Source organism: Bufo bufo, chromosome 3, assembly GCF_905171765.1.
Source record: "Bufo bufo chromosome 3, aBufBuf1.1, whole genome shotgun sequence".
NCBI classification, from domain to species: domain Eukaryota; kingdom Metazoa; phylum Chordata; class Amphibia; order Anura; family Bufonidae; genus Bufo; species Bufo bufo.
In genome coordinates, this window is record NC_053391.1 from 140,722,535 (window position 1) to 140,749,824 (window position 27,290).

The 27,290-nt window shown below is 42.1% G+C and overlaps 1 protein-coding gene across 1 annotated transcript in view; it reads right to left on the reverse strand.

Moving 5' to 3' along the window:
• Positions 1 to 27,290, reverse strand: part of PHEX (phosphate regulating endopeptidase homolog X-linked) — a 286,267-nt gene that overhangs the window by 172,094 nt on the left and 86,883 nt on the right. The window contains exons 7-9 of the mRNA XM_040423656.1: positions 18,193 to 18,309; positions 16,087 to 16,170; positions 13,283 to 13,428 (exon numbers count right to left, since the gene is read on the reverse strand). Coding sequence (XP_040279590.1) covers positions 13,283 to 13,428; positions 16,087 to 16,170; positions 18,193 to 18,309 — 347 coding nt within the window. The remainder of the gene's footprint in view (positions 1 to 13,282; positions 13,429 to 16,086; positions 16,171 to 18,192; positions 18,310 to 27,290) is intronic.

The window sequence follows — 27,290 nt, forward strand, 5'->3', positions numbered from 1 at the left end:
TGGGATTTGAAGAGAAAAACTTGCAGGGTTGTATTGGCTAATGTGGGTCATTTTTTGGGAATATCTCAGGAATGGTACGTCCTAGAGAACCTTCCCGGACACCTGATGTACCTTTGTGCCAAATTTGGTGAAAATCGGTCCAGTCGTTTGGTCACGCATAAAGAACAGATAGACAGAAACTAATTTTTATATATATAAGAGACTAGCAGAAGGACCCGGCTTCGCACGGGTATATTTTATCTATTTCATTTTATGTTTCCGTGTGTTATAGATATCAAGTTTCCTTTATAACAGTGACATCCGCAGTACATCCCTGTTTAACAGTGACCTCCAAAGTGGCCGCCCCTTTAACATTGACCTCCACAGTGGCCGCCACTTTAACATTGACCTTCACAGTGCCTGCCCCTTTAACAGTGACATCCACTTTAACAGTGACTGCATTTTTAACAGTGACCTGCACAGTGGCTGCCCATTTAACAGTGACCTCCACAGTGCCCGCCTCTTTAACAGCACCTGCCCTTTTCACAGTGACTTCCACAGTGCCTGCCCCTTTAACATTGACCACCCCCTTAACAGTGACCATCATAGTTGCTGCCCCTTTAACAGAGACCACTACAGTGCCCGCCCCTTTAACAGTGACATCCAAAATACCCACCCCTTTAACAGTGACCTGCACAGTGCCTGACCCTTTAACAGTGACCTCCACAGTTACCGCTCCTTTAACACTGACCTCCACAGTGTCCGGCCCTTTAACAGTGACCTCCACAGTGCCCGCCCCTTTAACAGTGACCTCCACAATGCCGGTCCCTTTAATAGTGGCCACCCTTTAACAGTGACCTCCACAGTGCCCGCCCCTTTAGCATTGACCACCCCTTTAACAGTGACATTCATAGTGGCCGCCCCTTTAATAGTGACCTCCACAGTACCCGCCCCTTTAACAGTGACTTCCACAGTGCCTGCCCCTTTAACAGTGACCTCCACAGAGGCCGTCCATTTAATAGTGGACCCTGCCCCCATGCATGTAGCAGTGTAGTTGTGCCGTCATACGTCATATGACTAAATATTTAAGGACCTGCGATTTTGCGAACTGCTAAAACCTGTGATCAGTTGTTATGGCAACCTGGAGTAGGACCTGCGAGCTTCTATTGGCTAAAAGGGACATGTGACCGTGTAAATGGCAGTTCGGATTGAAGTGAAAGGCTTGCTGGCTTCTATTGGCTAGTGCAGGTCATTTTTTGGGAATATCTCAGGAATGGTAAGTCCTAGAGAGCTGAGACCTTCTCGGACACCTAATGTACCTGTGTGCCAAATTTGGTGAAGATCGGTCCAGTCGTTTGGTCGCGCATAAAGAACGTCCAGATAGACGTCTAGACAGACAGACAGACAAACAGAAATTCATTTTTATATATATAAGAGATATGCACTATATATGGAGATAGAGAAGTTATGGATAGCACCTGTGCATCCCAACTCCCTAATATGGTCTCAGTTACCAGCCACACTGATGCCGAAATTATTGGGACCAATCTCCCTCACATATAACATTTGGAAGACTTGTAGACATCAATTCTCCCTAGCATCTGATAGGTCTTCTATGACTTCCTTTTTATTTAATCCACTGTTTCCGACAGGTATGCATGCCTCTTTTCTTAGGCCTTGGTTCTCTAATAAGATATTTTGCTTTGTGGAAATGGTAGATTATAGAACCCTGCGATTATTACCATTTGATACCCTAAAATCTACATTTCAATTACCAGAATCCTCCAGGTATCAATACTTGCAAACACAACACTTGCTCACTAGTCTGTTCAATTCCTCACAGGTATCCACTCCAACATTGTTTGAGAAATTGTGCAAGCTTTCGGACTCAACCAAGGGGCTTATCTCAGATATTTACATTATTCTTTCCTCCTTGTCCTCTTCCACACCTTCTGGACACTCATATATGTCCAAATAGGAAACACTCTTGGATCGTAATATTTCTCCGGGAGAGTGAAGGTAAATTTGGAGCTGCACTGACCTCTACTTGCATTACCCACAGAGAGAACTCTTACAAAATATTGATGTTCTGGTACCACACCCCACAACTATTAAAGCATATTGACCTCAAAATTTCGGACAGATGCTGGAGGTGTGGAACAGGTGTGGGATCTCACCTACACATTTTTTGGGAATGTCCTGTGACACGCCCATTTCGGAGAATGACACAGGACATCCTCTTCCAACTATTGGACATTTGGTTCTCCTTGGATCCTTACTGTTATCTATTGAATATGCCTCCCATGCCTTTAAAAAAATATACCTTGCTATTATCGATACATATATTTACGGAAGCCAGGAGTCTCGTTGCCAGTTTTTGGAAGAGGATAGACCAGGGATGGCCAACCTGAGGCTCTCCAGATGTTGCAAAACTACAACTCCCATCATTACCTGACAGTCTACAGCTATCAGCCTACAGCAGGGCATGGTAGGAGTTGTAGTTTTACAACAGCTGAAGAGCCGCAGGTTGGCCATGCCTGGGATAGACCAACCCACCCACCTTGACCTTATAACTAGTGTTATGGATACTAGAAGAATGGAACATCTTACAGCCCTCATGACCAACCAGATCGAACGGTTCGATTGAACTTGCCAAATTTGGGATGAGTATACTGAGACGCACACCTAAATATCATATTATCCCTTTCCTTGACAGCTTTTCCCTTATGTGTCCTGTCCTGTCTTAGTCTTTTTTTTTTTTTTGGTCTATGTTCTCTGCTTTTTGATTAACCTATGCAAACTTTGCTAGTAGTTCATCTTGAATATTATGTTCGTTATTGAACTAGTAGTAATATATTGATGAGCAAAGTTAATATTACACTTTATATTTGTATGGGCTTTTTCAGATATCTATACAATCCTATACCTATGCTAAGATGATAGACCACTTTTGCTAAGTGGCTTAATGTTCTTCATTTGAATATATCTGTTTAATATTCTTGTTTCTTATACAAAAAAAGAATTATACTCTTGTATGATTTTTTGTAAATAATTATTTATTTTATTATTATTTTTTTTTTATTTATCTTTGTTTTTATTTTAGAAAGACATAAAATTAGTACATAGACCAATATTAAACGCATCAGTGTATATAGTATAACAATCATAGAATTAGTACATAGACCAGTATTGGACACATCAGTGTATGTAAGAAAACGATCATAAATATTGTTAGACCCCCCCCCATTGGCTGTCATTCCCCTCGATTCATTCAAATACTACATACAATAAGTACATTAGATATATCAAGATATATCTACGTGGCTCTGCGTGCGGCTCTCCGATTCCTTCCAATCTCCTCATATATTTTAATTTGTTGAAGGTATAGACCCCACTCCCTTGAAGAGGGCTGGGAGACAGAACCCCAGTGCCTGACCAATATAGCTTTCGCTACCATCAATCCTCTCATCCAGATCCGTCTAACCTGGGAGGGAACTTCTGTTTCTGAGCCATAGTCTCCAAAGATTACTATCAAGATCCCCGGGTTATAGTTCATTAAGGATTCCTTTTGTAGGGCAGAGAAAACCTCATCCCAATATTTTCTTATTTTACTGCAACTCCAAAGCAAATGGACATAATTTGCGTTAACATATCCACATTTAGGGCAGCAGCAATCCCGGTCCCTATTTTGGGGGAATTTTCCTTGGGTTTTGGGCGTATAGTAGAGTCTATGGAGAATCTTAAATTGAATTAATCTATGTGCACTGGAAACTGTCGCCCTTCTCACGTTCCTATAGATAGTGGGCCACTGTAAAGGAGGGCAGTTCAACTCTTGCTCCCATTTACTTGGGCTTTTAAAAGGCGTTACAGTTGCCAGTGCCATTCGGAGTTTAGCGTATAATCTAGATATTTTCACCTTCTCGTCCTTCTGGGCGACACAGTAATCAAAAAATGTATTCTCTAATAAAATAAAACCCCTATTCCTAGAGGCTTCAAAAACATGTTTCAAACGTGCATACATAAATACCTCTAATGGTGAACTATCATTGAAACCAAATTCCGAAAGTGTTTTAAAACGACCTAAATAAAAAAGTTGAGACACCATATAGATGCCATTTCGTGACTAATAACCAAAATCTGTAATTTTGAAGAATTCCTCCAACCCCCCGTTCCCCCACAGGGGGGTGAAAACAAACGGACCGGGGACTTTAAGGATCTCCTTCAGCCTATTCCACACCCTCTGTAGTGAGCAAGGGATCATCAAGGACTTCCTCATTCCCATAGACCCAGTTTCCAAATATGCAAATATGTTCTCTATTGGACCATCAATAACTTTGTTCAAATACCCTGAAAGTAAACTCTCTTTCCAATAACAACACCGCTGAATCTGTGCACAAAAATAATAACCTTGAAAAAAGGGTAGTGACAGCCCACCATCTGCCTCCGACAACCATAGATACCTCTGCTTGATCAGTGCAATTCGATCTGACTGTGCCAGTATCAATTTCCGCCAAGCGCCAACTTTAGTCCTCACTTTATTCAGCACTGGGGCCAAATTAAGCTCATAAAACCTACTTATAGGAACCCCGATCTTAACCCCCAAATAATCCAAGGAATCACTAGGAGCCAAGACACGGACTCGGCTCCCCTCATCTACAGCTTTCCGGTTCAGCGGGAGGAGCGATGACTTTGTCCAGTTGATCATATAACCGGATAACTTACCGTATTGTTCTATTACCTCTATAACGTACGGAAGGACTTTCCAACCCTGATCCAGAAACAGAATCACATCATCTGCGTATAGACTTATTTTATCGCTCACTCCCGCCACCCCGAAGCCTGCTATACGGTTCTCCAAACGAATCCGACAAGCCAACGGTTCAATAAAAAGAGCGAAGAGGAGAGGAGACAGGGGGCAGCCCTGTCTCATCCCTCTCCGCATCATAACAGGAGAAGAACTCATACCATTAATATCGATATATGCAACTGGCTGTTCATATAGCATTTGGGTCATTTCCAAAAATAGATTCCCGAGGCCAAAATAAGACATCGTAGCCCAGAGAAAGGGCCACTCCATCCAGTCAAACGCCTTTGCGGCGTCTAATGACAGGACGGAGTGGTCCACACTACCCCCAACTGACAAATTCAGATAAACCCTATATATACTCGTCTGTATCTGGCGGCCCGGGATAAAGCCCGTCTGGTCAGGGTGTACCAGATCAGCTATAACTCTCTTCAAGCGGTTAGCCAGAATTTTTGCGAAAATCTTGTAGTCCGTATTTAGGAGCGATATAGGTCTATATGACCCTACATCGCTTGGGTCCTTCTCCTTTTTCAAGACCAGGATAATTACTGCCTCTCTAAATGAAGGTGGTAGAGAGCCAAATGCGCAGGATTCATTAAAAACTTGTAGAAGAATCGGCAAGAGAGATTTGGCGTGGTACCTGTAGATTTCAAACGGCAATCCATCTGGACCGGGAGATGAACTATACTTTAGGAACGGGAGAGTCGCTTGGAGTTCCTCCAAAAGGATGGGGGAGTCCAGCATCTCTCTATCTTGGGTCGGTAACTGGGGGAGCGCCAGTTTTTGAAGGTATTGATCCATATCAGTGCGACTAAGCATAGACTCAGATTTATAAAGGGTAGAATAATATTTCACAAATTCCTCTTTAATCTCATCTGCGGAACTCACCCCAATTCCTTGTGTATTCCTGATTTCTTTTATAGTGGTATCCTCTCTCTGGTTGGCCACCAAACGAGCCAAAAACAGGCCTGTTTTACCAGATTCGCAAAAGCGGTTCTGGCCTTGAAATAGAAGCTTGTGTTGTGCTTTTTTATATAGCAGAGTCTTAAGCTGCGAATTGGCCTCCTTTAATTGGCCGATGAGTTGCTCCTCATGACAGTCAATTAATGCGGCACGCAAACTCCTTATTGAGTCTGTCAGTTGTTTTTCCCTGCGTCGTGATTCCATTCTAAATCCATGGATTTTATTAAAGTACAGGCCCCTAATATGGGCCTTCAACGCGTCCCACACATAATGAATATGTGTTGAGCCTACGTTGAAGCCCCAAAATTCCTGTATATCCTGATCTACCCGGGATTGCTCCCCTATCACCTCAAACCAATGCGGGTTCAATTTAAAGGTTCTTCCTGAAGTTGGGGCCTCCGCAAACACAATCAGTACTGGGGAATGATCCGAGATTCCATGAGGTTCATACCTCATTCTCAGGACGCGACCGCATAGATCCCGACTTGCAAAGGCCAGATCAATACGGGACATGGACCCGTATGACTGGCTAAAACATGAGAAGATTTTTTTTTTGCCGTAGAGATGGCGCCAGATATCCGCCAGCTCCTCACACACAGCAGTCAAAGGGGACCCACTGTGGCCGCGTCCGGAGAGCGGAGAGAACCGATCCAGTTCAGGGTCAAGTACTGCATTAAAGTCACCTGCCACTAATAACGCACATTGATTTTTAGTAGCTATATATTGGGCTAAATGGGAAAAAAACCGTTGATTTAAATGGAGGGGGGATATAAATATAAGCCAATATCACCTCCTGCCCTTTCCAATACCCATGAAGAAATACATATCTCCCTTCTTTATCAATGGCACTATCTACCAGATGGAACTCCGTCCCTCGGTGAATATATACACTAACCCCTCTTGCGTAAGAGGAAAAACAGGCATGGTACTCCAGAGAAGCCCAATTCCTTTTCAATGTATAAATCCTATCTGCAGTTGCATGGGTCTCTAGTAGTGCCACAATCGCAGGCAGATGTCGGGTCACAAGATCAAATACCACCGTCCTCTTCACTCTGTCTCCCAAGCCTCTTACATTCCAACATAAAATGTTACACGGCATATCCAATGAGTAGAGGCGTCCCCAGTCTCAACGGAGCGGCACGCACAGCCACGAAACAGAGAACAACAGCCAATCCCTCCCTTAACCCCACTCCCAAAAAACCCCCCTACATGGTTGATAAGGCATTTCGCAATACCCATCAACCTCTCTCCTTTCCACCTAACCTCCCCCCCGGCACCTCCCCTCATTATCCTCCCTCCTCATCGCCTCTTCATACTGTATCATATACCCCTAGAGTCCAGCCATTGCGCCACCTCCGCCTGTGTGGAGAAGAAGCGGACAGAGTCATTGTGTACTACTCTTAATTTAGCGGGATATAACATAGAATACTTAATCTTAGCAGTAATCAGTCTTTTTTTAATCTCAAAGAAGGATCTTCTTTTACTTTGGGTCTCTCGGGAGAAGTCAGGGAATATTGCTATCAAGTTGCTGTCAAAGTATATTTCTGATACTTCTCTTTTGCGTCTAAGAACCCAGTCCCGGTCTTTTGAGCAAACAAATTTTGCTAATATTGCCCTAGGGGGGGCTCCTGGAGGAGGTTTTTTAAAAGGGATTCTGTGGGCCCTTTCCACACAGAAGGAAGATGCATCGTAGTCTGGCCCCAAACTTTCTACCAACCACTTCTGGATAAATTTCGACGCATTATCCTGTTCTACCCCTTCTGGGAAGCCTACCAAACGCAGATTGTGTCTGCGTGATCTATCCTCCAGCTCTACCACTTTCTTTCTTAACCAAGTTCGATCTTCATCTACTTCTTCTAATCTGTTCTTTAATATACCATTCTCTACAGTGACAGAGTTAACTGCGGTTTCCAATTCCTTCACCTTTACTCTCAACTTCGTCATTTCATCTCTTATAATGCTAACATCCCCTTGTACTAGTGCAAGGGAAGAGGCCAACTCTGCAACCGAGGTACTAGTAGCATTTACCACACCAAGTATATCCTGCAGTTTGTTATTAATGCTCTCAAAGCCTTCACTATGGGAAGACCTGGGTTTTAATAAACCCTGTTCTACACGGTCCGGGTTATCTAAGCCTGACTCAACCTGAGGGACAGCTCTCTGTACCCCTCCTCTAGTTTTGGGTGGGGGTGACTTCAGAAATTTATCTAATCAGGCCTGTGGGCTACCCCCTGATCCACCTTTTGGAGAGGTCAAACCACCTGATTTACGGTATTTTGGCGGGATTTTTATATATATAAGTCAATATATTACATCTATGTACACAGTTCCCACACAACAATATCTCATATATATATATATAGAATATCACCCGTCAAATATAGCAGGTACGCATAGGGAGGAGGTACAGATATTGGTTAGATATAAACAACGGAGAGAGAGAGGTAAACACCAAGTCGATGTAAGTACCAAAGAGCCTTAGTGGATGCGAAGTAAGTGGTTACCTCCCTCAGATAATAAGTAGAAATAGAGTTGCCAGTAGAAATATAACGGCCATATAGATGTAAATGCAGCAGGCCCAATTAGACTCTAAACAAAGTGATGAGGCTCAGCTTTAAAGTAAATGTTCCAAAAGTAAAGTGCATGAGCAAGATATCCAGTTGGCGCACCTTCTTAAGTTCAATCTGAGGACACCAAGATTTGGCTTTTCCACCGCACAGCTACGGTATCGGAATGCCCCACAAAAGCTGAGAGTATTAAAAGGGCCAGTCCGTCCAGAGAAGAAAAAGGCACGGTCCAAAGGGCTATAACATGGAGAAGGGCTTTATAGAACTAACTGTTCATCTGTACTTTACACAGAGAAGGAAGATTCACCTGAGATTGCAACCTCAGAGTCCAGTGACCACCACAAATCACCCATCCCCAGGGCTCACAGCTCACAGCCTCAGACTCCAGTGACCAGCCGCAAATCACACGGCCCAGCAGCCGTAAGCAGCCGAGGTCTTCAACAGGAACCGAAGCTGACACAGCAGGCCGGGGGCACCGGACCGCTACCGTCTCCAATCCGCGGTGGGGGTCAGCGCGTTCAGCATCAGGAACACCCAATTCAGCCGCAAGGCATCCGGCACTCGACCCCTATTTCACCCACAAAAGCTAAAGCCCAATTTATCTGATGGCTTACCAGCTCCAGCTCCCAGCACCTCACAGGCAGCAAGCCAGCATGCAGGGATTCACATCAGGAAGCGGGCGTCGGGTAACGGGACAGGCAGGCAGTATACAGGGGCCAATAGCGGCAGGCAGCAGCGGCAGTGTAAAGCAGGAGCCTGTGTAGCAGGAGGCTTGCCAGCTCCAGCGCCCAGCACCTCAAATGCAGCGAAGCACCCCTCAGCTGGTCACAGCAAGCAGCCGGCAGCAGGCAGTGAGTCAGAGCAGTCAGCTTACAGGTCACGGAGGATCAGAGCAGGCAGCAAGCAGCAGGATAAGGAAGCTCAAGGTCCCATCTAGGCTCGACTAGCCAGGCCTGGCCAGGGGACGGCGTTCCTTAGGATCCACATCAGAGAGCGAGGCAAGACGGACAGAGAGAGGAGAGGGCAGCCGGAGGAGGAGCGCGGCACACCTACGTCATGCCGCAACGGCAACGACTGTTGTAAATAATTCTTTAATAAAAAGACAATTATACAAAAAAGAAATAGGCAGGGGGCTCCCTCTTTCAGCGCATTTGCCTCCTAAAATGCAATCATGTAATTCTGAGAAGTTACTATGGCAGCCAGGGGCCTAGTAATGGCCCCAAGGTGTGTCATGTACAGATGCCTATGGCAGAGTGAAAAAGGTATTATGTTAGTTTACAGTAACTGACATAACACACAACAATATAGTAGTATTGCTCTGTATGTATTTAATGAGTAATGAACGGATGGCATGTCCAAGTCCTATAATGGGGCATAAAAAATGTTAAGAAGTAAAAAAAAAAATATAGTGTTTGGAAACATTTTTTTAAATTTAAGTAAAAGCTCCCCCCCTCAAATTTTTTTTTTACTTTATTCACTTGCAAACAGGTTTACCTAAGTAACAATATAAAAGAAATAAAAAAAAACTATACATAATTGGTATAGCTGCATCTGTAATGACCCATGCAATACAATGATCAAATTTTTTATCCCATACGGTGAACAGCATAAAAAAAAAAGTACAATAACTGTATTTTGTTCACTCCACTCCAAAGGTAATAGAAAAAGGGATCAAAAAGTCGCATGTATCCCAAGATGGCCACAATGAAAACTATAATGTCCAGGAAAAAATAAGCCCTTATACAGCTCTGTCAACAGAAAAACATGAAAAAACTATATAAATTTAGTATTGGCATAATAGTACTGACCTGTAGAATACCACTATTATGCATTATCAGCTCCCTATTTTGGAAGTCTTAGACACCATAGAGGGGATAAAAGATCAATAATACTTGCCAATACTGCCAATAATGAAGAAATTAAAGGGTTTTTTCAAGAGCTTTTTTTACTGATCCGCTATCCTCAGTATCTGATCTGTGGGGGTCCAACACCTGGGATCTCCGCTGATCAGCTGTTTGAGTAAGCAGTGGTGCACAGTGGTATTGCAGCTCAGCCCCATTCACTTCAATGGGGCTGAGCTGCACCTAGGCCATGTGACCAATGAATGCGACAACATGCGTCCTAGGAAAAGCTGGAGCAGGCCTCGGCTACTGCAAGTGCTGCTGCCTTCAAGCAGCTGATCAGTGAGGGTCCCGGTTGTAAGCCCCCTATCAATAAGATACTGATGACCTATCCAGAGGATAGTCACCAGTAAAAGACTCTTGGAAAAACCCTTTACATGGGATCTATTAGGATGCAACTAGGTGTAGGCTCCAGTGTTGTAGGGTTTCCACTTACGGAGTGCTCTGGAACTTTTGGCTACTTAGGGTAAAGTGTAGGGTCAGAGACTCATTCCTATTCCCCACCCTTGGGCTTTTTACTATTCATCTCTATTCCTCCATTTGCACCTCTTTCATTCTCTTATTTATGGTTGTTTTTGTCTCCCCTACCTATATTTCTCTTCGATAAAAATGTTTTCATTATGTGCCTTCTGAGAGAGTGTTTAGGTCTGGCATGGATTAGCTGTATGAGGATTCTCAATTGCCTGACTTTGTTGTACTGTGATGTGTCAGGTTGCTTGAAGCTATTTTAAATCATTCAAGGAGAACCCCTTTAAGTACCAAACTAGGCTGCGCCTTTAATGGGTTAAGTAACTTTCATTAAGGAGTCTTAATGGTTGTCATACATCTGAATGGGTCCAGAGGCTAGAGCTGCAGTGAGGCCTCTGACTAATCACATCATGTATAGCAGCGCAGCATCGCATGTGATAGTTCAGCATTGTATATGAGGTCACAGGATCAACCAAATAGCTGCTAAATCCTATATATAAAAACAGAATATGATTGCTCTAAAACCTAGGGAAAAAAATACTTTTTGTTGGAAAACACTCTTTAATGGTGCATTAAAATTTGAAAAAAATATCATAATTGAATTTATTCACTACAGCGACTGTGCCAATATATTTTCAATGAAAAATCTATAGAATGTGCATCAAAGGTCAGACCCCTACCGATCCTGAGAAAGGGGGTCCTATTCTCCCATCTTGATCGCTGTACTCGACTATCATCAGCAGTTCTACAGTGGAGGAAATAATTATTTGACCCCTCACTGATTTTGTAAGTTTGTCCAATGACAAAGAAATGAAAAGTCTCAGAACAGTATCATTTCAATGGTAGGTTTATTGTAACAGTGGCAGATAGCACATCAAAAGGAAAATCGAAAAAATAACTTTAAATAAAAGATAGCAACTGATTTGCATTTCATTGAGTGAAATAAGTATTTGAACCCCTACCAACCATTAAGAGTTCTGGCTCCCACAGAGTGGTTAGACACTTCTACTCAATTAGTCACCCTCATTAAGGACACCTGTCTTAACTAGTCACCTGTATAAAAGACACCTGTCCACAGAATCAATCAATCAAGCAGACTCCAAACTCTCCAACATGGGAAAGACCAAAGAGCTGTCCAAGGATGTCAGAGACAAAATTGTAGACCTGCACAAGGCTGGAATGGGCTACAAAACCATTAGCAAGAAGCTGGGAGAGAAGGTGACAACTGTTGGTGCGATTGTTCGAAAATGGAAGGAGCACAAAATGACCATCAATCGACCTCGCTCTGGGGCTCCACGCAAGATCTCACCTCGTGGGGTGTCAATGGTTCTGAGAAAGGTGAAAAAGCATCCTAGAACTACACGGGAGGAGTTAGTTAATGACCTCAAATTAGCAGGGACCACAGTCACCAAGAAAACCATTGGAAACACATTACACCGCAATGGATTAAAATCCTGCAGGGCTCGCAAGGTCCCCCTGCTCAGGAAGGCACATGTGCAGGCCCGTCTGAAGTTTGCCACTGAACACCTGAATGATTCAGAGAGTGACTGGGAGAAGGTGCTGTGGTCTGATGAGACCAAAATAGAGCTCTTTGGCATTAACTCAACTCGCTGTGTTTGGAGGAAGAAAAATGCTGCCTATGACCCCCAAAACACCGTCCCCACCGTCAAGCATGGGGGTGGAAACATTTTGCTTTGGGGGTGTTTTTCTGCTAAGGGCACAGGACAACTTATTCGCATAAACGGGAAAATGGACGGAGCCATGTATCGTGAAATCCTGAGCGACAACCTCCTTCCCTCTGCCAGGAAACTGAAAATGGGTCGTGGATGGGTGTTCCAGCACGACAATGACCCAAAAAATACAGCAAAGGCAACAAAGGAGTGGCTCAAGAAGAAGCACATTAAGGTCATGGAGTGGCCTAGTCAGTCTCCGGACCTTAATCCAATCGAAAACCTATGGAGGGAGCTCAAGCTCAGAGTTGCACAGAGACAGCCTCGAAACCTTAGGGATTTAGAGATGATCTGCAAAGAGGAGTGGACCAACATTCCTCCTAAAATGTGCGCAAACTTGGTCATCAATTACAAGAAACGTTTGACCTCTGTGCTTGCAAACAAGGGTTTTTCCACCAAGTATTAAGTCTTTTTTTGTTAGAGGGTTCAAATACTTATTTCACTCAATGAAATGCAAATCAGTTGCTATCTTTTATTTAAAGTTATTTTTTCGATTTTCCTTTTGATGTGCTATCTGCCACTGTTACAATAAACCTACCATTGAAATGATACTGTTCTGAGACTTTTCATTTCTTTGTCATTGGACAAACTTACAAAATCAGTGAGGGGTCAAATAATTATTTCCTCCACTGTATATAGAATGAATTGAGTGTCAGGGCTCCATAAGGATGGGAGAATGGGACACCCGTTCTCGAGACCCCCACCATATAGTTAGTTATCCCCTATATCCTGCAGACAGGAGATAACGTCAAAATTTGGCACACCCCTAAAAATAATGCATAACATTAAAAAACGCTTTACTTAATTTTAGACACTTTTAGTATCAAATATGTACTAAGCTGCCACTGCCAGAAAGAATGGAAATGATACCTTTTGTCTTCATTTTCTAATATTCTAAACAGATCTTTAAAATACTGTGGCACCCGGACAATGACTTCTTCAGAAGAATCGATATCTTTAAGGTCAGGATACATCTTGAAATCAATGACTTTCCTCACATAGTTTAGCCAGTCAAACTGAAAATAAAAGCACCACAATGAAATGGCTGTTTTTTAAAGAACTATAGCTATGGTCTTACATAATCATAAGTATGACATAGAGTAGACACTATACATTTCTAATTACTAAGAGACATATCTAGTATCAAAGAGGTCAGATACTTTAACAAAACACTGGCTATTAGTCTTAAAGGGCAGAGCGTGCTGATATATACTCCATCTGCTTCCCTGCACTAATTTTGGTCTTAGAGGGCCACCACCATGAAAAATTGTTAGCATACATTAACAACCTATTTGTGAATATTTAATAGTTTTTTTTTACAAAAACAAAACAAAACAGGTGGATGATTTTCTGGATACAATTTTTTGAAGTGACTATATGATCTACTTCCTGTCATGGCTCTTTAACTTCTCTTCTGTTTAGATTTTGCACAGCAAACAGTCTCAATTCTGACCAGAGAGGGTAGGGGATGAGTTTCTCAGCTAGAGCACCAAACATTATACTGGTAAGAGCAACATTCTTCTGTGGACATCTTTATCTAAGCCAATCAAAAGAACAATGGAGCTTTTATACTGTCATCCCAATACTACATCTACTATTATACTAGCAGATAGCATATTCCTCTTATAGCAGCAGTAAACTGACAATGGGTTGCCAAGCTATATAGTGATTTTATTTCTCTGTGCTGATGGCTACAGAATAACAATATTTTGTTTTTAATATTCAATGGCATACTACTGCTCAAATGAAAAAGAAAAACAGCCAAAATGCTATAAAAGTTTCTAACCAGTGTTGGATATGTGCACAGATAAATATACCTGTTTACATAAGCAATCACTTCATGGATGAGACATTCAGAATATGCTTTCCTAGATCTCTACCATCGCTGCCTCTTTTGCCCTGTAATCCCTCTGATTGGCACAAAGAGGAGTCATCGGTCCAATTCATTGCATAGTATATACCGTCAAGTCACATTATTATGACTATATCCAGAGTAACCACCGTTTGCAGAACAGACAGCAGCTACATGGGCTGGGAGTGACTCAGTAAGGTCCTGGTAGGTTGTCACAGGTATGTGGAGCCATGCTGACTGCAGTGCATCCCACAGCTGCTGAAGGATGTGTGGGAGGATCCATAAAGTGAACATGATGATCAAGAAGGTCTCACAGATGCTCAATTAGGTTTAAATCTGGAGAATCAGGGGGCCAGGGTAGTACTTGGAAGTCTTGGTCATTCTCTTCCAACCAATATTGGACATTTCTAGACAAGTGACATGTCACATTGTCTTTGATGGGAGATCCCTTCCGCCCATGTGAAGACAATCAGTATGGATGTATGTATGTGATTTGCAAGGATGGATTCATACCTAAATCTGTTCAAAGTGGCTTCCACATGGATCAGTGGGCCCTGAGAATGCAATGAAAATATTCCCCAGTCCATGACACCAGCTTTTGTTCTTCCAGTAATGGTCACAGGGTATTTGTTCTCACCTGACACGCCAACGTCCATCCGTTTAATGAAGCAGAAAATATGACTCATCGGAGAGGGCAACCCTTTGCCAATAAGCGGAGGTCCAATTCCAATATGGACATACAAATGTAAGCCTTTTCTGCTTAAGCAACTTTGTTAGCAGAGGTTCAATGACCATCCCATCCATCTGCTTTGGAGCCCCATATGCAGTAAGGTTCACTGAACTAATATTTTAAACACACGTCTTGTAGCCTCCTGGTTCATTTTAGTGGTGAGCTGCTCCACTGTAAGATGTTGGTCCGCCCTTGTACACCTCCATAGCCAATGTTCACCTCTCATATCATCAATGGCATGTGGTGCTCCGCAGTTTCCACGTCGTCTATTCGCAAAGGTGCGGTCCACTCACAATACACTTTTACCACAGCAGCATGAGAACAGTTCACAAACTGCATAGTTTCATAAATACTGCCACTTCTTCAAACCAGGACAACAACGAGGGATATGTGGGTAGACAGCCTATCGCATACCTTATATACCCACCAAGCCAGCTCACAGCATGGAACTTCCTTCATGAGCTACGCTCTGCCAATGTCAAAAGTAGGAAGTGGTAATAATAATGTAACTCGACTCTGTATACTGTGTATACTAAACAAATATATACTGTACAGTACATTGTAAAAAATATACCTATAGGGATAACGCAAGGTACATGCAAGTGTTACTTCTCGGTTCCCATTTATATAAAAAAAAATTATAACTGAATTTTTTTTTTAAGGGAGAGTCATAATCCATTTCTGAAGCCAGGGGTTTCATACATACAAACTTTAAGCCCCAAAACTGGATTAAATACCCAGTAAATTCTGCCAGTGAGTAAAAATACATAGCTTTGATATATATTTAGCTCTTGGATGTGGCTCTGTATCAGCAAAAAAAAAATGGACAAGCCTGATATTTCAACAAAAATAAAAATAAAAATTTAGAACATTAATTTGTTAGGTCAGCTGAATGTCAGTAATCCAAACTTGTCTTTGCATGTGAAAAAACATCCTCCATATACAGAGTGGCAAAAATATGAATAATAACCAACCAGAAACGAAATAAATAAAACCCCATATAATCACATCTATAAATAATGAAATGTGTACAATTCCATGACCATTATACAGTATTCAACCTAGAAGAAGAAAACAGATTAGGTAACATACCTGAGGGATGACAGTACTCAGCTCTGAGATGTTCATCTTATTGTACATAGATTCACTAGTTCTGTTGTCATGGGGTACAATAATCTAAAAAATAAAAAAAAAGTTACATAACTAAAATGTATCAAATTAGGAAAACGTGTTAATATGTTACCCTTTAAAGAGAGATTTATAGGCATATAGTATAACAGCACAGAAAATAAAATGTTATCAAGTGTCTATCAAAACATTGCAAACATACATATCTCATTTTTCATTGCAGATGCTGCGATCAGCAATGAACGTGGCATCTGAGGGGTTCAATGATAGGGGTGGCACAATCACAGTTCCCTGTCATTGTGCCCACTACTTACAACGAAATGCTATTTGTGACAAAGTCATTCGCCACAAAGCGAATTTCTTTGTAAAATTCGGCGAAGCAGCCAAATCGAATTTTTGTAAACTTCGCTACTTATCACATTGATGTGACTGTATCACTGATGACCTGGGGCACACCACCACCATGTATGTGAGTCAGACCTATCAAGAGAGCTTTGCACCATTCAGTGTAGCCATGAACCAGTATCGGCGACTATGATGCAAATACAAAATTTAACCATTAGCACATCATATTACCAATGTCTATGATAAGGCTCATTTATTACCTCGATACAAGACATCCAAATGATAATCCTCCACAGCTAGAACATTCAAAATAGCATCGTACTGGGATTATTATGCTTTTAAAATGGGTTATTACATTTAGAAATGCATCATTTTGTCTTATGTTAACAAATTATATGTGGAACTATGACTTCAACATGATTTTCTCCTGAAGCATGAAAGCTCAGGGTAATTGGGAATTACTTTTACTACCATAAGCAGAACATAAGAACGCACTTATTCTTGTGATGGAGGAGATACACTTAGCTCAATCCATTTTTACTGAATGACCTCTAAGTAATGTCTTTTCCCAGTGCCCTTTAGCAGAATAGCTGATCACATTGAATCAGCATCTTCTAGAATGTGTCTTAATGACTTTTAAAACCAGTTAATGAAATATGGAAAAAGGAGAGTTTGCAATTGTCATGTCCAATTATGACAATTATGATTCAGTAAGATGCGAAATGATGGAATAACAAAAGGTTTGCCAATTTAAAACACAGAGGCAAATTAATTCAACATCAGCATACATTTTGATATGAACCTGCCCCATGATGTACATGCTGTGAAGCAGATGTGGATCCGATGTGTCTACTGACCAGATTTAACCTAGAGCTACTCCTAAGGGTGTTATCTAAGTGTCCTCTAGTCTTCACCTTTTAATCCCTATTCAGGGATCAGAATTCTCCTGAAGGGGAACCACCAGGGTGCTATTTATTGGAGTAGTCTTGGGTGTCAAGAGACACTGTTGAGGAACACTGAGGGATCAGGCAAAACAGTCAGGGACACACCAAGGTCAGGACAGGTAGAGTACGTGTAATCCAAAGTCTGTCCAAAGGTCAAGGCAAGCTCAGGGTCAGTACGAAGATAAGGCAGAGGTCAGTTCAGGCAGAAAATTTTAAAATCTAATGTCAGGCAGAAGTTATACACGGGAGAATGACAAGACAAGACAAGGAACACACCTTTTTCAGGAAACTACCAAACTAGAACCTATCGCTCATGCAGATTCCCACAAGGGAAGGTGCTTAAAGTATCCCAGGGTGGCCAGCCATTAGCATGTAAGATTATGGTGCATGTGCTGGCCCTTTAAGAGCTGAAGGGAGCATGTGTGCACACCCTACAGCGCAGCAGAACACAGGCTTCAGCCGATGTGGAAGTGGATAGAGCAGCGCTACTCCTGCGGTCAGGCCCTCTGGGTAAGAGGAGGGGAGCGCCAGCAGGTCTGAGCCTCCAGAGTCTAGAAATCAAGGAGCAGATGAGCAGAGCAGCAACCGTGCCCACTAGGAGGAGTTGAGCAGTGGTGGGCATGGACTGCCACTATGACAGTGTGTGTGCCAGGACATCTGGCAACAACTTTCAGACTAAAGATAAACATTGCCACGGCAGAAATTAAAAACTTATCCCTAGAACAATAATTATACAGTATATGAATGTACATGATAGAGATAGATAATTACTAGTTCTTACCTGAGCAATTTTAGTTTCCAGATCAATCAATGCCTTCATATCAGATTCTGCTCGAGTCTTATTGGCACCAAGAAAAACCGACACATCAACCATGAATTTAAATAAAGCATCTCTGTACTGTAGAAGAATGCAAAAAGCATTACACGGCTAAATAAAATCCTAGAAATAACTTTTTGGTTTGTGATTTCTTAATTAGAGGTGAATTTAAATGTCTTATTTAACAAAAAAAAAATCTGAAATAATAATGAGATAATGTGTCTTCATTTGAGAAACTAGGTAAAAATACAATCGTCACAATGAAATAGGAACTTGCGGCCATGGTGCGGCAGAATCTGTGACTTATTCCCCGCTCAAGACAGGTCTAAGAAAGTAAGCGTGGCATGGACGGCGAAGGGGACGGGCCAGGAGGCCGATCTCACCCATCATTTTCTACACCTGGTTTAGGAGTAGAAAATGGTCTAGATGTAAGACAGCAAGGAAGCTATCTTACATTTAGAATCGGCGGTGGATACGTCAAAGTTATGTAGAGGCCGGTGCCGGTCTTACTAAATGTGACCCTTTGTTTCAATATTGTAACTATTCCCCATCATTTTCAGGGTTTGCTTGGTCTATAAGCATTGGCTTTTTAATCTGGTGTCTTTGGGTCCACTCAGACACCAAGGATTGGATGCGACTACTGTCACTGCATTCACCGATTGCTATGTCCTTGTCAGCAAGGGATGAATAAGGGTACTTTCACACTTGCGTAAATGTTTTCCGGTATTGAGTTGTGTCCTAGGGGCACACTACTGGAAAAAAACGCTTCAGTTTTATCCTAATGCATTCTCAATGGAAAGCAATCCATTCAGTATGCATCAGGATGTTTTCAGTTCAGTCCCTCTTACGGTATTTGGCATTCTGACTTTTTTTCTCCGGTCAAAATTCTGGAACACTTGACGGCATTAATTTCCATTGAAATGCATTAATGCGGGAACCGGCACCAAGTTTTCCGGCAAAACGGATCCTTGCGCAGACCTCTAAAAATGTAAAAAAAATAAATACCGGATCCGTTTTTCCGGATGACACTAAAGAGTCGGATACGGTATTGCAATGCATTTGTAAGACGGATACGCATACGGATCCATCTACAAATGCTATCTGTTTGCGCACGGATTTCCAGGTCCTCACAACGCAAGTGTGAAAGTACCCTAACTGCCAAAAATCGGATATATAAGCTAGCCTTTCTTGTGTCTTACTTCAGTACAGTACAATTCCTTTTTGTTTGATGGTATTGACTAAGGCATAAAACACTTTTATCTTTTTTTTTTTTTGACCAAAGCTATTTGTCAGCTACAAAGACAATTTGAATGACTCATGCTAAGCTACAATGAACAAATGCAATCAGATAAAACTACTGGTGATTTATGCAATCATGAGGTTTTGACGTTACTGTTGATTACAATGACTTGAAGTGCAGAACACATCAGCTAACATTAATCTTTACCTCTATCAAATGAACCACATTTCAAATCGTGCTATACAGTGATAAAATTTCTGTTCTTATTTTGTTCAACCTGGAATGTCTGATTGTTTGTGCCGCTGTTCATCCTTTCTTATCCATTTAAAGAAAAACATTCACACAATAGGCTTTGACCCAAATGTGATCACAGGGAATTACAAATATGACAGCGTGATTTATTGGCTTTTCCAGAGGTAATGGTGCAGTGTTTTCCTTGTATAGTATAATGGTGTAACAGTGTACAGGGTGTTGGGAAAGACAAACTATAATTCTTACAAACAAAGTGAAGTGCTTCCATATGAAATCAGGAAGATGAGAAGATAAGGCGAGAGCTGGCCAAAAGAAAACTCTTTTGTCCAAAAGTTACAATGGTGGCATCTCAAAATAAAAAAGAGTGTTCATTGCAACCTCTTTTTCTTAGAAAATCTTCCATTCTCCTGTTGGCAGATAATCCACCCAGTTCTAGGGCAGACTGGGAACTTGAATTGGCCCCATGTTGTAGACAGGTCGAAATTGACAGAAGGCAGGGTAAATATAAGTAGCCAGGGCCAACATAAATAGGCAAGGCCAGCAATACTGTGGTACTGCATAAAATACTGCCCCAGCAGAACCAAATACACAGTGCAGCACAAAATATTGCCCCCCTCGCTGCAGCATTCAACTCTATTATCTCTATCAGGAGGGCATTTTCTTCTGCCAGCCAGGCTCATAAGTACCAGATGCTCTGAGCATTAATTAATGCTCAGAGCATCAGATTGCGGCAGCCATACGGAGGTGCTTGGGTGGCCCCCTGGGCATCAGATAATGACCTATTAGATAAACTATCTGAACAGATACAGTTGCAAGAAAAAGTATGTGAACCCTTTGGAATGATATGGATTTCTGCACAAATTGGTCATAAAATGTGATCTGATCTTCATCTAAGTCACAACAATAGACAATCACAGTCTGCTTAAACTAATAACACACAAAGAATTAAATGTTACCATGTTTTTATTGAACACACCATGTAAACATTCACAGTGCAGGTGGAAAAAGTATGTGAACCCTTGGATTTAATAACTGGTTGAAACTCCTTTGGCAGCAATAACTTCAACCAAACGTTTCCTGTAGTTGCAAATCAGACGTGCACAACGGTCAGGAGTAATTCTTGACCATTCCTCTTTACAGAACTGTTTCAGTTCAGCAATATTCTTGGGATGTCTGGTGTGAATCGCTTTCTTGAGGTCAGGACTTCTTCGGGTTGAGGTCAGGACTCTGACTGAGCCACTGCAGAAGGCGTATTTTCTTCTGTTTAAGCCATTCTGTTGTTGATTTACTTCTATGCTTTGGGTCGTTGTCCTGTTGCAACACCCATCTTATGTTGAGCTTCAGCTGGTGGACAGATGGCCTTAAGTTCTCCTGCAAAATGTCTTGATAAACCTGGGAATTCATTTTTCCTTTGATGATAGCAATCCGTCCAGGCCCTGACTCAGCAAAGCAGCCCCAAACCATGATGCCCCCACCACCATACTTCACAGTTAGGATGAGGTTTTGATGTTGGTGTGCTGTGCCTCTTCTTCTCCACACATAGTGTTGTGTGTTTCTTCCACACAACTCAACTTTGGTTTTATCTGTTCATAGAATATTTTGCCAGTGCTGCTATGGAACATCCAGGTGCTCTTGTGCAAACTATAAACGTGCAGCAATGTTTTTTTTGAACAGCAGTGGCTTTCTTTGTGGTAACCTCCCATGAAATCCATTCTTGTTTAGTGTTTTACGTATCGTAGATTCGCTAACAGGGATGTTCGCATCTGCCAGAGACTTTTGTAAGTCTTTAGCTGACACTCTAGGATTCTTCTTCACCTCATTGAGCAGTCTGTGCTGTGCTCTTGCAGTCATCTTTACAGGACAGCCACTCCTAGGGAGAGTAGCAGCAGTGCTGAACTTTCTCCATTTATAGACAATTTGTCTTACCGTGGACTGATGAACAGCAAGGCTTTTGGAGATACTTTTATAACCCTTTCCAGCTTTATGCAAGTCAACAATTCTTAATCGTAGGTCTTCTGAGAGCTCTTTTGTGCGAGGTATCATTCACATCAGGCAATGCTTCTTGTGAAAAGCAAACCCAGAACTGGTGTGTGCTTTTTATAGGGCAGGGAAGCTTTAACCAACACCTCCAATCTCATCTCATTGATTGGACTCCAGTTGGCTGACACCTCACTCCAATTAGCTCTTGGAGATGTCATTAGTCTAGGGGTTCACATACTTTTTCCACCTGCACTGTGAATGTTTACATGGTGTGTTCAATAAAAACATGGTAACATTTAATTCTTTGTGTGTTATTACTTTAAGCAGACTGTGATTGTCTATTGTTGTGACTTAGATGAAGATCAGATCACATTTTATGACCAATTTGTGAAGAAATCCATATCATTCCAAAGGGTTCACATACTTTTTCTTGTAACTGTACTATGAAAAGCTTATTAAAATCTTGGCAGCCTTGGGGGTCATATTTGGATGCTAATGGTCTACAAAGACCTCCCTCACGTCTTAATGTTGGATTGCCACCAAATTATGGAGTTCGTTGTCGCTCTTGGATAATCTGGTGCCTTCCTTATGGCCACTCCACCCATCCCCATATTTAATCTTTGCTTTCATGTACTGCAGGTGTCAATATTAGGAGAAGAGTGAAGCCCAATTGTGCTTACCAGGAAATGGTTTAGGCCTGTTTCAGACTGCGTTTTTTGTCCAGCCAAATTCCAGCAGATCTCTGCCAGACCCCTTTATAGTCAACGGGACCTGCGGCCATTCCTGTACCACCCAGCAATATCAGATCCAGAGAGCTCCTGCAGGCTCCAATGCTGGACCTCCTAACGCCAGTGTGAAACAGGCCTTAGATATACGTAAATACTGAAGAGGAAGCCCTGATGTAACTACTAAGGTAAAAAGTAGAAGCCCCTTTGTGACAATTAAGGGGAGAGATGGAGGCACCACTCTGCCTGCTGGAGAATGGGGCAGTGGAAGTCCTTATTTGAACACTGGAACCTGTTGGGTCTGCAAAAAATACTAGACAGTAAGTTTTGTGGTAATCCATTGTATAATCAGGCCTATGCAAACAAGCATTGATGGATGTGTTATCATCCATTGGCGCCTGCACTGCTCGAATATCAGCAGTGTAATCTATGTTTTTATCAAACTAACTACCCATTTTTGTGGATTAAAGTCTGCTTGAATCAGTGTAGCTTATCACATACATTTGAAAACATGAAAAGTAAAGTTAGAGATATTTTACATTTTACTTTGGTTACGTCTCAATCCTATAACACAATAACACAAGGGCCCTGATTTATCAACAGGGAACAATTAGAAGTTGACTTAGCAGGAGCGAAAAGTAACTTTGGCCTGTTGCAGACGATTGATAAATTTGTCTTACAAGTAAAACGAAACAAAAGTCGTCATTTACTCCAAATTAAAGACAAAATTGGTTTGATAAATCAAGGCCAAAATATTATACAAAAATCCTGAAAGACTCAGAAAGACAAAAGATGGTAGAAGAAATCATGAGCAATGTGTCTGTTGTTTCAAGGCTCAAAGAAATCAAATCAGTTCATTTGGTGCTAAACAGACCAGAAAGGGTTGATGGGCCTTTCGCTTGTGAGAGACGGAGTGACCTTGCATCGTGTCTTTTTTTGATAGGATATAAAGCTGGATCAATAACTGGCATCAATAGAATCAGCACTGTGGGGAGCTCATCTAAGTCAATGCCTGCAGACTTTACACAACAGCTCTACAGCTCTTCATGTGATAAGCAAAAGATGATTTTGGAAATCATGAAATGAAGATTCTAATTATACAATAAACAATTGCAGAGTCATGGGATGCATGAGAAGACATGGACGATAAACCAAGGGGATAAAAGAGCCATTTTATGATACTGGTAATACATGGATGGTCAGAGCCAGTATAATGTAAGTTAAATATACCAGTTTTACTCTATAAGGTACTTAAATACCGTACCTGGCACATTGTTCACACTAAATTCCAGTGGGGCAATTAGCCTTAGTAGCTTTAGGATCACTTTGCACCACTAACTGCATCAGTCTTCCAGAATGTTAAGAAAATTAAACTGAACCGTTCTTCATATGTACCATAAAATGCTTAACATCCCATGTATTACCAAATATTCAATATTTTATTCAAAAACATGCAAGAACAAAGGCAAGTTACAGTACTGTGCAAAGGATTAGGCAGGTGTGAAAAAAAATCTGCAAAGTAAGAATGCTTTAAAAAATAGGAGCGTTATTAGTTTAAATTTATTCTTCAGCAAGACAACAAACCCAAACATACAGCCAATGACATTAAGAACTACTGTATCTTCAGTATAAAGAAAAACAAGGAATTCCGGAAGTGATGATATGGTCCCCAAAGAGCCCTGATCTCAACATCATCGAGTCTGTCTGAGATCACATGAAGAGACAGAAGGATCTGAGCAAGCCTACATAAATAGAAGATCTGTGGTTCGTTCTCCAAGATGGTTGGAACAACCTCCCTGCTGAGTTCTTTCAAAAACTGTGTGCAAGTGTACCTAGAAGAACTGATGCTGTTTTAAAGGCAAAGGATGGACACAGCAAATAGTCATTTGATTTAGATTTTTCTTTTTTTTTTTCAAACATTCTTACTTTGCAACCCAAATCTTTTGCACAGTACTCTCTGGCAATTGGGTTACTTTGTACTACAGATCCCAGCATTCCATGTTTTTTAAATAACCTAAAATAAATGTTTGCTTTAGGACCCATTCACATTTCATGTTGAACTTTCCATTGGAGGATACAATGCTCTTCCCCCTTCTTTACCAAAGTCCTGCTTCACTTCCTCCACCCTCCTGCAGATTGCTGCAGTACAGTGGGAAATGCTGAAAGCCTACCGAAGGTGAAGAGTAGCACAGTAGCAGTTTCATCCCTCTTCTGATGCTCCCAGCTGCTATAAAGCGCATGGCAATATATGGACAGTTATGTCACTGTAGTGTCAGCTCTAGTGATGTGACATACTGTCCATTTGGCCTCCAGACAACCTCAATCATGTTCAGTCTGAGGACTCAGATGGAAGAAGGACTACTGCTGGAGTCAAGGCACTAGTGGAAGCTACTTCTGATGATCTGGCACCAGTTTCCTCCAGCAGTACATTGTGTTTTGCATGAAGTTCCCACTCCCCCTCTCCTCCACCTATCAGGGACCTATGAAGGTATTGAAAACTGGCAGCTGGTAGCTTCCCTCTTGTCCCAGTGTTAAAAAAGAGCTATGTGGCACAGGAAAATCTGATGCTGTCACCCTGCAGAAAGCTTCAGTGATATATGAACAGAGATGTCACTGGGGCACCTCAAACATAATATATTGTGGAGACCAGTGACAGATGCCATACAGTGGCATCCATCACCCATGTATTAAAATGGCCTTTGTTATATGGATAGTTTTTTTTAATAGGACTTTGTAGGATAGTCTACTATACTATTCCATAACTTTATACAGTATGCCAATGAATACAGGATAGGTAGAGGCCAAAAGAACATTCTTTTTGCTTCCATCTAGCAATAGAAGCCTATGGACACATTTAGCGTGTACGTGTGGAGGTTTCCTGGTGTACACATGGAGCATTCTCATTTTTGACCAGAGACAGGTTCCATCAATGAAAGGAACACTGTAGACAAAGCTGGTTTACTGTGTTTTGGTCCTAAGGGAGCAATGCATGACAATATTTCTCACTTCCCCTATGTGTAGGCAGAAGAGCTTACACACCATTCTTAAGGCATGTTAATGTGTTTAGGATATGATGAGGATTTAGTCATGGATTCCATGTCAAAATCCTCTAACATTCTGCATCCAAGGCAAGTGAATGGGGTATAACATATCTTATTCCCATGCTCCAGAAAAAAAATAAACTGCCTAGAGAAAAGTCACCTGCAAGTATAATGAGCATGTTCATTTGTTTGCATGGAAAAAAGGGTTGTAGGACTTCCGGTTCCGGCGCCGACATGTGAAAGCGGCAGGCACGAGAGCTCCGATGCAGTTGTGTTTCATATAGTTGCAAATTGCCCGTATTTCGCCGGAATTTGAGTGAACACCTACTCTGAATCACCGACTACATCGCATGGATCGGTTTCTGACTAATATGGGCAAGAAAACAAAAGGCAGAGCGGTTTCTCCCTCGCGGTCCGAGGACCAGGCTGACGCAAGACTGGCGCCTAAGGTACCTGAAGCGGGTTCGGCGGTCGAGCTGGCGGGACACTCTAATGCTCCGCCACAAATTGATTATAAGACTCTTGCGGTGGAGGTAGCTACATTACTGGCACCGGACATGCGGGAAACCTTAGCAGCGTCGGTTACCAATGTCATGCGACAGTTGCAAAAGGCGGTCCAGCAGCATGAGACTCGGCTGGACGAAGCTGAGGGCCGCATTCAAGTGTTGGAGGACACCACGGAGTCTATTTTATCAAAACTCCAGTCAGCGGTAGCTGACAACAAGCGCTTGTGGGAGAAGATTGAAGATCTAGAAAATAGATCCCGGCGCAACAACCTACGGTTAGTGGGCCTCAAAGAATCTATTCCTCAAGGAGACTTACTCACCATCTGTGAGCAGGAGTTACCTCAGGCCTTGGGGATAGCAAGGAGCTGTAAAGTGGAGCGGGCTCACAGAGTGGGTCCTCCCCGCTCTGGCACTGAAAATCAGCCAAGCAGCCCAAGGCAGGTGATCATGCGTTACTTGGACTATTCTGACAAGGAGGCCATCTTCAAGGCCTTTAAAGCTCACAAAGAACCTGTCATACTGAGGGGCATGAAGATTCTCTTGTTCGGTGACTATTCCGCTGAGGTCACTAAGAAGCGTAAAGCTTTTTCCCCACTGTGCACACAGTTACATCGAGGAGGAGTTAGATTCGCTCTAATTTATCCGGCCACCTTGAGAGTGTTCAAACTGGACGGTTCCAGCAAGACCTTCACCTCACCTGAGAAAGCGGCAGCTGAACTTGAGGGGAAAATGGGTCCAGTGACGAGAGACCAACGGAACCTACTGAAAGGTGCGCAGGAAGATTTGGCGCAGACCTCTGACCAGCAAGATGATCCCCGTCCCAAGAGACTGCGCTGAATATCGATCTGTAAAGTATCATTGCTGTCAGTTTTGGTCTGAGGACGTTTTCTCCTTACAAGGAGATTGTGGAGATAGAGCTGATGTACAAGCAGGAGTGGTGGAAGTCATCAGTTTTGTCTATGCCTTAATACTCTGCTTTATATTTTCTTTTCAGCTGTTTCGGGGGTGAGGGAGTTTAGCCTGATACCACATGAGGAAAAAAGTGAAGTTTATAAGAGCTAGGAAGTTGGCACTAGGTAGATCTGTAGTGCACTTTGCTCTAGGGATGTTAAATAAGTTGGGGGGGGGCAGGGGGTTGGTTTCAATGTGGGATTTATGTTAGTCACATGCAAATGTCTGTCTCAATTGATTTTGTTTTTTTCCTGCTGTGCAATGGTGAAATTAGTGTCATGGAACGTTAAAGGGTTACGTTCCCCACAAAAGCGTAATATAGAAACATAGACATAGAAACATAGAATGTGTCGGCAGATAAGAACCA